The following is an 11,224-nucleotide window of genomic DNA, read 5'->3' as shown; positions in this document are numbered from 1 at the left end:
GCTCCCCAACACTCAGAGCCCTCCCACCAGTTACAAAACACAAGATCTCTGAATCTTCTCACAGATCAAGAGGTCAGCTCTTGAATCCACAGGCCTGAATTTCTTCAGAGTGGCAATCTTAAGCACACAAATTGCTTTATCCTTCCACCCTTTAAAATTTGGCTCTTTTGCGTTCATTTCTATACCAAGTCTGCCAGATGACTGTGACTTTGGTTATTTTGCAAATCCCACCCACGTTAACAGTACTCATCTTGTAGAACATAAGTACCCTTCTACTCTGGACTTTTTCTCCTTGAAATATAGCAGGCCTCTAGAGATTTCCTCAGTAAAAACTTCTAAAAAATCATTTCCTGAGCGTTTGTTCCCAGTGTGACCTTAACTTGTTTTTATGGCCGAGTTCCCATCTCCCCAAGAATACAGACACCTCTGGCTCCCCCACATGCTGGGAGAAGATGCCAGCCGACTGAGTTGAGGCGAGCAACTTACGCTGGTTCTGTTTGGGCTGGTTAGTTCTGCCAGGGGGTCGTCCTCTCCGCTTTTTGGCAGGTGGTGGGGCTGGGGTCACAGGTTGAGGTTCTGGCTCGGGTTCAATTTCTACCGCAGGTTCCTCCTCATCCTCATTGTCATCGAGATCTGGCTCAGCATTTTCTTTTCATACAATCAAGAAGCACAGGTGGTGGGGCAAGAAGAGTAGTAGAAGAAAACAAAACGAATAATTACATATTAAATCTTTTTATTTTCCTTTAAGATAAGTCAGCCAGGCACAGTGGTACACATCCATAATCTTAGCAATTTGGGAACCCGAACCAGGAGGATTACAAGTTTGAGGGCAGTCCTAGTAACTCAGTGAGAACCTGCCTCAAAATTAAAAAAAAAAAAAAGGGCTGAGGATGTAGCTCAGTGGTAAACACCTCTGAATTCAATTACCAGTACCTACTCTCCCACCAAAGGAAAAAAAAAAGCTTTTTCTGGAATTTTTGCTAACAGCATTGATATGGTAACTTGGTACTGTGCAGAAATAAGCAAATCAACTTTTATACAATTATTCACATTTTATATATATTGGGTGTTTTACTTTTTCCTTTTAGCTACTGACCTTAGAATACTGAGTTTCAAAATTAAAAAATTAAAAAAAAATTGCTGAGAATCAAACTCAGTGCCTCACACATGCCAAGCAAGTGTTACCACTAAGCCCCAGTCCAAGCCCCTCAAAATTTTTTTACATTTATGTATGTATGAGGATCAAACCCAGTATCTCACACATCCTAGGCAAGTGTTCTACCACTGAGCTACAACCTCAGCCCAAGTTTTAAATTCTTAAACTCCATACATCAGTTGTATAGTGAAACCACAAAATAGCATTTAAGATAATAAAACAAACATTCCCTTCGCTATATAAGGATAAAGCAGATCACTAAGTCTGAGATGGACCCTTAGAAATGAGGTTCTGTTTATCTCTGGGCAGATTTTTGTGTGTATACATACACACAAACACACACAGAAAAGAAAAAATTCTTGATGCATTAAGACGTCCTAATTACTAGCAGTGGCAAGAACTCATTTGGAATTATTACTGATTTTTATTTTTTAAAGTCAAGTTTTGAACTTAATTCTTAGTTGTAGAAGACTCAATGGGTTGGGTCCTTCTTAAAACCCTCTTAGCCTTTCCTCCATGACTAAACTATCTATCCTTGGTAAAACAGGTGATATAAAAAAGGAGGGAATTGCTACAGAAAAAACACTGACAGATAATATGGGTTTGAGTCTCAGATCTCTTACTGGATGTGTGACAACTGACCCTCTGTATCCTTAGGTCATCTCTACAGCCGTCCCAATCCACTAAATAGTGATTTGAGGATTCAAAGGATCAATATGCTGGGCATGGTGGCGCATGCTTGTAATCCCAGCGGCTAGGGAGGCTGAGACAGGAGGATCATGAGTTCAAAGCCAGCCTCAGCAAAAGCAAAGCACTAAGCAACTCTGTAAGACCCTGTCTCTAAAATACAAAATAGATCTGGGAATGTGGCTCAATGGTGGAGTGCCCCAGAGTTCAATTCCTGGTACAAATAGAAAAAAATGATTGACACAACATGTATGGCTCAGTAACTAATACATTACAATAAACAAAGCTTTTTTTTAAAAAGTTTTAGATGGTCACAATATCTTTATTTAATTAAAGATATTGTGACCACCTAAATTTAATTACATTTAATATAGTGCTAAGGATTGAACCCAGTGCCTCACATATGCTAGGCAAGCCTTCTACTACTGAGCTACAACACCAACCCTTTTAAACAAAGTTTTTATTTATACTGCATATCAAATTTACAAAGTCCCTTGTATCTATTTAGGCTTCCTTACTTCACTTATTAAGAGGTACTACCCTCATTTTATAGAAAAGGTGAGAAGCTTAGTGATTTCTAAGGCATAGTAGGTAGAATGCAAACCTCTGTTCTGCTGCCCATACCTGCAGGCAGCCAAAAAGTGCTTGTTGCCCCTTGCCCATTACTGTGGCACCAAATGTATACTGCCTGTTTTCCTCCAAAAAAATATGAGTTATTAATGTACACTTGCTTTCTCTGGAATAATATGTTTAAACTTAGAGATCAGTAGGTAAATGCCTGATTTGATCCTTTACGATGGAATGCCTTGTTTCTCAAGTAAATGAAATGCTAAGTGAAGATGTGGGGAACACACTGATAGGTGTCAGTGTGTCAAAAACAAGCTGCTTTCTTGTTGAACTTATTCAAGCCCTCAATTGCCCAAGTTGACCCAATGCCTAGAAAACTAAACAAATTCAGTCAGAATTGGGAGGAAAAGCACACAAAAAAAGTTTAATAGGGTCAAAGGCTTATTGGCTTGGAGAGATTTTAGCAAAAAGCCTTGAAAATAGCAGGAGACTCTGGTTAATCACTGTAGATGACCAATAAGTGGATTTCTAGAATAGGATAAAGAACATTGTGTGGCCTTTGTCAGTAATGGGATGCAGTACAGAGTGATTTTCATGTTCAAGGGGTCCTAAAGAGACACTAGATAAAGGCCCAAAACCAAACTCTGTGCTCTACTGAACAGAAGCACAGAAGACAGAAAAAGGGGAGACCCTAAAAGAAACCGTGTATAATCTCTTCAGCCTAAACATGCTTCTGACAGTGTGCAATTAGGGAGTGAAACTGATCTTGTTGGAGATGAACTAGGGATATGAATGAGGCAGTACCAGAAGAAAGAAGGATGAGGGAAAGCGTCTACAGCAGCAGACAGGTCTGCAACTAAGAGAAACCACAGGAATCCCAAAGCTCAATGCTATCACAGTCACCTGGAATAGTTAGGGTTTTCTGACATTTCCTCGATGCCTCCCAGCAATTTCTTAGTCAAACAAAGGGATGCCACAAAGACTTGCAATTAAAAATCATGTGCTTTCTTTTTTCTTTTTTTGTGGTGCTATGGATTGAAGGTAGGGCCTGAAGCAGGGTAGTCCGGTGCTCTACCACTGAATCACATCTCCAGCCCTAGAGTGATGTGCTTTTATAAAAACTGAGCATCAGCCGGGAGTGGTAGCACATGCCTGTAATCCTAGCAGCTCAGGAGGCTGAAACAGGAGGATGGAGAGTTCAAAGCCAGAGGCACAGAGCAACTCAGTGAGACTCTGTCTCTAAATAGAATACAAAGTAGGGCTCGGGATGTGATTTGGTGGTTGAGTGCCCCTGAGTTCAATCCCTGGTATCCCCCACAAATAAAAATAAAAACAAAAACTGAGCAAACTGATATTTCAAAGGAGGCATGCATTCAAAACCCAGAAACTGAAGAAGATACTGCATAAGATAGATTTACCTTTTTGTTTTCTGGCAGTGCTGATATTGGAACCCAGGACCTCACTCATTCTAGGCAAGAACTCTACCACTGAACTAGCCATACCCCAGCCCTTAAAATAGATTTTCTATTAAAAAGGGTTGAGGGTATAGCTCAGTGGTAAAGCACCTGGCTAGCATGTATGAGGCTCTGCACTCAATCCCCAGGAAAACACACACACACACACACACACACGCACAGCAAGAAATTTTTTTTATGCCTAATAGATTAATATGCTTATAGACTCATATCAATGTTGAGAAACAGAAGACCTTGTTAAAATAAACAAAATTAACAAATTTTGAAAACAAGTTTACAATAAAACCAATAAAGTGGGCTGGGGTTGTAGCTCAGTGGTAAAGTACTTGCCTATCATATGTGAGACACTGGGTTAGATTCTCAGCACCGTATATGAATAAATAAATAAAAAAAATAATAAAATAAAAGTCCACCAACAACTAAAAAACAACAAACAAAAAACACCCAGAGCTGAGATTGGGGTTCGGTGAAGCTCTTGCCTAGCATGTGTGGGGCACTGGGTTTAGTTCTCAGCACCACATATAAATGGACAATTACAAACCAACCATCCAACCAAAAAAAAAAAAAAAAAAAAAAAACAATTAAGTGTCTGAAGTTTCCAATAAGGTTCATTTTTTTTTCATTCATTCTTTCCCACTATTTCTATTAAGCAATACCAAAATGAGGAATTCCTAGAAATATTTGGCACGGGGCTGGGGTTGTAGCTCAGTGGTAGACCACTTGCCTAGCATGTGTGAGGTACTGGATTTGATTCTCAGCACCACATGTAAACAAATAAAGTAAAGATCCATTGACAATTTAAAAAATTGGCACCATTTATCCTCTTTCCAGTCTGATGATGGCCTTTAGGAAGTTCATTCCCTAAAATAAAACCCTCTATAACCTTTTCCATCAAAATCTTAAAATTTCAGAGTAAGGTACAGTGATGCACACTTATAATCCCTGTTATTCTGAGGCAAGAGGAACATAAATTCAAGGCCAGCCTTGGCAACTTAGCAATACCCTACCAAAAAAAGGGGTGGGGGGGCTGGTGAAATAGCTCAATAGTAGATCTCTTATCCAACATGCATGGGGCCCTGGGTTCAATTACCGAAAATAAGTTCAAAGGAAAGGAAATAACTGTGATTTGCTCACCTCTTTATTCCACCATATGCACAAATACATCTATTAGAAACTGGCTCCAACTCTGCCATATGTAACCAAATCAAGAAATGAACTCACCACTATCAGAAGAATCTTCTTTTTTAGAGCGCATCTTTCTTTTTCTTCCACGTTTACTCTTCTTTGTTTCTCCTCCATTTTCTCCTTCTACACCATCGGGACCAGCACAATTATCAGCATGTCTTGCCATGGTGTTCTGACAAAGGAACAAACTTTCTTTCACACTACTAAAAAGCTAAGAACAGACTGGAAGCTCTCTTTATTTTATTATATTTAGTACCAGGGGCACTTACCCACTGAGTCACACCCCTCTTTTTTATTTTGAGACAGGGTCTCACTAAGTTGCTGAGGATGGCTTTGAATCTGGGATCCTCCTGCCTCAGCTTCCAAAGTCACTGGGATTAAAGGCATGCACTACCATGCCCAGCTCTCTTTAATAAAATTAAAATTTGGGAAATTCATATTACTCGTGAAATTTCTCTATCTTTTAAGTATGTCCCAAGCACACTTCCCCCATTTGAGGGGAGCAGAAAAGGAGAAAAGAAGGGAAAGAGAGGACAGAACTCCCTTCAAAAGAAAAGGCTGGATCCTCAGGGGAGGCTCAGCAGCCTGCGGACAGGGACAGAGAATGATCAGAATAGTTCTTGGTCTTGTGCAGACTTGGTGAACATAACCCCAAGGGAAGACCCACCAGCATAGGCTAGGTGGGATGGGGCAGGTTTCAATCAAACTAAGAAATTCCTTTACACCACCAGACAATTCAAACACACAGAGTCCCCATCAGTGGAAGGGTTCACAAAAGGACAGAAAACCTTAAGATGGGGATGAGTAGCTCTTTCCAAATAATGATGAATCTCTACATTTAAAACCTCAATGGAAGGGGCTGGGGATGTGGCTCAAGCGGTAGCGCGCTCGCCTGGCATGTGTGCGGCCCGGGTTCGATCCTCAGCACCACATACAAACAAAGATGTTGTGTGCGCCGAGAACTAAAGTAAATAAATAAATAAATTCTCTCTCTCTCTCTCTCTCTCTCTCTCCCCCTCTCCTCTCTCTTTAAATAAATAAATAAATAAATAAATAAAACCTCAATGGAAAACATTACATTGCTTTGGAATGAAAGATCAAGAATACACAATTACAGGGCTGGGTTGTGGCTCAGTGGTAGAGTGCTTGCCTGGCATGTGTGAGGCCCTGGGTTCAATCCTCAGCACTGCATATAAAAAATTAAAATTAAAAGAACGCACAATTAAGAACCAGGAAGGGGAAATGATGTTTTGACCCTTACCCGACGTGTAAACGTTTTTCCACACTTAGAACAGACGAAGGCCGCAGGGACAAAGTTGGGGTCATGATAACGCTTGAAGTGCATGTCAAGGAGCTGTTTCTGACGAAAGGTCTTGTCGCAGTGGCTGCAGGCATAAGGCTTCTCCCCTGTGTGGGTGCGCTTGTGCATGATCATGTGCCTCTCCTGAAACAGTGGCATAGGGAAAAGCCTCAGAGCCTAGCATGGAGCTGTCACTTCAGCTGTTGCCTGTATGAATGTGGCTGACAGGCCTTTCCCAGTCAAGGGGCTAACTCAATACTGTTTGCCAAGATGATAGTAGTCTTTACCGGGGTGCAAAATTGCTTCCAAAAGTCCTAACAGAGAGAAAGCTAATCATCCTGCTAGACTGCTTCTCCAGTATGCTAACAATCATTAGACCCAAGGAACAGATTCTTTCCTCTTAACTCTTGGATTAAACTCCCACAGCATTCTGAGAAAGAAGGCAGTAGTCTGTCCTAGAAAAAGGTAAGATGTAACTGAACAAAACATCAGCTGGAAACCCAGATACAATTGACAAGAAACATGACCTTTCATTTTAGTGTCTTTCCTCATAAACCACATTTGGAAAATACTACCCAGTAGCCACCATACTATATATACAAAAGCCCTATGATTATGGCTGACATGATTAAAGCATCAATATCTTTCTAACTATGATGATCCTTACCTGTCTACAAGCGTAATCACACTGGTCACACTTAAAGCGTTTCTCGTTTTTGTGTGATTTCTGGTGCTGAATGAGAGCATAGCGCTCATGAAACACAGCATCACAGTAACGGCATTTCTTGCCTTGCTCAATATAGGAATGCTGCTTTCTCAAGTGGACACCTGAAAACACAAAACCAAGTCCAACTTGTAAAAACACAAACAAACATTGCAGTAAGTTCATACCATGTTTCTTCTATTTCTTGGAAAATTTCAGAGATTGGGGATGTAAAACACTAGCCTAGCATGCATGGCTTAGAAAACTAGGCTCTGGGTTCAATCTCTAGCACCACACGCACACAAAAAGGACAAGACTAATGACAGATGAGGGAAAGACCTGTTAAGATTGTCCAAACAGGATAGGTATAAGATGGCAGCTTGGACAAGGAGGATGGTATTGGATGTGGAAGAGGAAGAAGTGATAGGAGATTCAGGAAGATGAGTTAATAGGCGTTAGTGACTAAATATAGAGTGAGCAGGTGCCAGGAATAACCTCTAGGATTTTGGCTTAGAAAACTAGGTAGGTGGTAAAGCCATTTACTGAGATAAAGAATAGTAGAAAAGAATGAAGACCAATCTATCTCTTGTGGTGGGGGAGGTATAGGCCAGTTTTATACATGCTGAATATGAAATGCCAGTGATATCAAAGGAGGGATGGGGATAGCAAGAGATAGATGGTTGTATATGTCTAACTTAAAGGAAAAAAATCTGGAGTAGGAACATAAACTTAGGAGGAAGGGGGAAAAACAAACTTCCATTGGTTTTGGGAGAAACTTATTTGATAGCTCCTAGGCAATTAAGTGCCTAATAAGGGTTTGTTATGTTTGACTTTTTCTATAGGTATCATGTAAATTAAAAAAAGACATCCAAGATATTTACTTGCACAATTTTTTTTTTTTTTTTTTTTTTTTTTTGTGGTGCTAGGGATTGAACCCAGGGCCTTGTGCATGCAAGGCATGCATTCTACCTACTGAGTTATATCTCCAGCCCCAAAGTGAGTAATTTTTTAAAATGGAATAACCTGGACAGTGTTGTAATGGTTCATAAGTGTTTCCTATGAGAATATTGGTTTAGATTATAGTTTCTATATGACAAAACCCAATAAGTCCCTTTTCTCTACCTGAAGACAGTGCCTTTTAAAACTTCCTAACAAAGGACTTAATAGTGGAATAAAATGAACATGTGAACTGTGAATCTTTTTGTGTGTGTGTATGTGTGTGTGGTGCTAGAGATAGAACCCAGGGCTTTGTGCATGTGAGGCAAATACTCTACCAACTGAACTATATCCCCAGCCCTTGGGACCTGTGAATCACATGTGAAGCACAAAACCTCTGCTTTCAAATTCATGGTTTCATCTTAAAAATGTGTGTTAGTTTGCATTTTGGTCAACATAGTCATATTAATATAAAAATGTGTTAAGGTACCAGCTGAAGTTTTAACTTTCCTTAAAACTTTTTCAGTAAAACCAGTGCTGCAGAAAGACAGGCCATTTATGCAGCAGCTACATATGTTGCTGCTAAGGCCTGGGTACTTAGATATACAACCCAGTGTGAGCAATGGGCCAAGAGAACTTGAGAACTTAAGTTCACCTTTGTCACTCATAAACTATGTCATATAGCTTTAGATAAAGATACCTCCCTGGTTCTCAGGCTCATTACCTATAAAATCAGAATAAGACATGCCATTTTTACCTCATGTAGATGTGAAGATCAAATAAGCAAAAAAGTAAAAGAATAAAAGAAAAAGTCTAAAACCGAACAATGTAATTAAAAATAAAAATATTTATAAGTGTGTTAGGAACGTAGCTTGGTGGTAGAGCACTGAACTATCACGTGAGACCGTGGTTTGACAGGGTTGGGAGATATGAATAATGTTCAAGGAGCAGCATCTTTTGGACAGAGAAAACACTGGGCAGTATTTTTATTTCTTTTATTGAGATGTAATCTTGCTATGTTGTCCAGGCTGACCTTAAACTCCTGGGCTCAAGTGATCTCTTGCCTCAGCCTTCTGAGCAGCTGGAACTATAGACACAATCCACCATGCCAGTCAGCTCTATATGTCTTTTTGGGGTACTGGGGATTGAACCTAGGGGTGCCATACCACCGAGCCACATCCCCAGATCTTTTTATTTTTTATTTTGAGACAGGGTCCCGTTAAGTTGTTTAGGGCCTTGCTATATTGCTGAGGCTGGCCTCGATCTTGTGACCTCTTGAGTCTCTGGAATTACAAGTGTGTGCCACCACATCCAGTTTCTACATTTCTTTTCCTAATTAGAAAAACAGCTGAGCATGGTGGTGCACACCTGTAATTCCAGCAGGCAGAAGGATTGCAAGTTCAAAGTTAGCCTCAGCAACCACGAGGCGCTAAGCAACTCAGTGAGACCATGTCTCTAAATAAAATACAAAATAGGCCTGGGGGATGTGGCTTAGTGGTTGAATGCCCCCAAGTTCAAACCCAGTACCAAAAAAAAAGAAAAGAGAGAGAGTTCTGGGGATAAGGCTCAGTGGTTAAGCATTCTTGGATTCAATTCTTGATATAAAAAAAAAATAAATAAATAGGGACTGGGGTTGTGGCTTAGCAGTAAAGCATTCACCTAGCACATTCGAGCCGTTGGGTTCGATCCTTAGTACCATATAACAATAAATAAAATAAAGGCATTGTGTCCAACTACAACTGGAAAAAAAATTTTTAAATTTAATTAATAAATAAAATAAATCAAATAAGAAAATCAAAGGGAGAAATCTAGGTGACCATAATTTAAAATATGGGTCACACTAAAATTTGTTATTGAGGGCCGGAGATGTGGCTCAAGCGGTTTGCTTGGCATGCATGCAACCCGGGTTCGATCCTCAGCACCACATACAAATAAACATGTTATGTCCGCCGAAAACTAAAAAATAAAAATATTTAAAAATTCTCTCTTTTTTAAAAAAATAAATAAATAAATAAAATTTGTTATTGAAAAATAAGTTGTCTTTTTTTTTTTTTTTTTTTTTTTTTGGTCTTAGGGATCAAACAAGGGTATGCTCTACAATTGAACTGTATCCCCCCATTCCCTTTTATTTTGAGACAGGGTCTCATTAAATTGCTTTGGCTGGCCTTGAACTTGTGATTCTCCAGCCTTAGCTTCCAGTCACTAGGATTATAGGAGTGTGCAACCATGCCTGGATTTAAACTCTACTTCTATGCAAACTTTAGCTTATTTATTTATGAGAATAGTTAGACCACTAAAAGAATAGTTACCAACAAAGCAATTCAATTATTTAGAGAAACTACAAATGTTCTGAAAAATCTGAAGCGGCTCAACCTTACTTTGAATTATAGTATGTCACTTTCCTATATGGGGAAAGAAAGCTAGTAATTCAAGGTATATTGTTTCCTCTCATTAGTTTCCATCAATTTATTTATGATTTATAATCAGGACAGGATTTCATAGCTTCACTGTAGGAAGATAGAAGATGAAAGAAAAGAAAAACAGCAGCTAAGCAATTTTTCAATAAATGGCAGGGCCACATACACAAGACACTTTAAGAGTTAGAAGGTAAAGTTATTATTATTTTTTAAATATTTATTTTTTTAGCTGGGCCCAATATCTTTACTTTATTTATTTTTATGTGGTGCTGAGGATCGAACCCAGGGCCTCAACATGTGCTAGGCAAGCGCTCTACCACTGAGCCACAACCCCAGCCCGTTCATCAGCATTTTTTTCTTTTTTTTTTTTTTTTTTTGAGAGAGAGAGAGAGAGAGAGAGAGAGAGAGAGAGTTTTTTAATATTTATTTTTTAGTTTTCGGCGGACACAGCATCTTTGTATGTGGTGCTGAGGATCGAACCTGGGCCGCACGCATGCCAAGCGAGCGAGATACCACTTGAGCCATATCCCCAGCCCAGGTAAAGTTATTTATGTCTTCATATTTTTATGAATCATTCAAAAAATGTTTTTAATTTGCCTCTAGTAAATTTACTTACCCAGATCACTTTTTCTGGCTATGACAGTGTCACAGTGGGGACAGTGAAATTTGGCCACATTTTCTGTGTGCTTCTGTAAGATGTGCATCTTCATGGTACCACTCTGGGTAAACCGAGCATGACAAATATAACATTCATAAGGTTTTTCTCCTTAAAAGGAAATACAGAATGAACAAATTAAA

General features: G+C 39.4%; 1 protein-coding gene across 3 annotated transcripts in view; it reads right to left on the bottom strand.

Annotated features, from left to right (window-relative positions):
• The window catches only part of CTCF (CCCTC-binding factor), a 51,039-nt gene that overhangs the window by 2,095 nt on the left and 37,720 nt on the right, over positions 1 to 11,224 (bottom strand). For all 3 annotated transcript variants that reach the window (XM_081274985.1, XM_081274986.1, XM_081274984.1), the window contains 5 exons: positions 11,043 to 11,192; positions 7,038 to 7,198; positions 6,332 to 6,514; positions 5,107 to 5,242; positions 487 to 648 (listed from right to left, as the gene is read on the bottom strand). In XM_081274985.1, coding sequence (XP_081131111.1) covers positions 487 to 648; positions 5,107 to 5,242; positions 6,332 to 6,514; positions 7,038 to 7,198; positions 11,043 to 11,192 — 792 coding nt within the window. The remainder of the gene's footprint in view (positions 1 to 486; positions 649 to 5,106; positions 5,243 to 6,331; positions 6,515 to 7,037; positions 7,199 to 11,042; positions 11,193 to 11,224) is intronic.

Source organism: Spermophilus citellus (genome assembly GCF_964194105.1).
Source record: "Spermophilus citellus genome assembly, chromosome: 18".
NCBI lineage: Eukaryota > Metazoa > Chordata > Mammalia > Rodentia > Sciuridae > Spermophilus > Spermophilus citellus.
The sequence above is the reverse complement of the archived record's forward strand: the minus strand, read 5'-3'. Positions and strand labels throughout refer to the sequence as shown.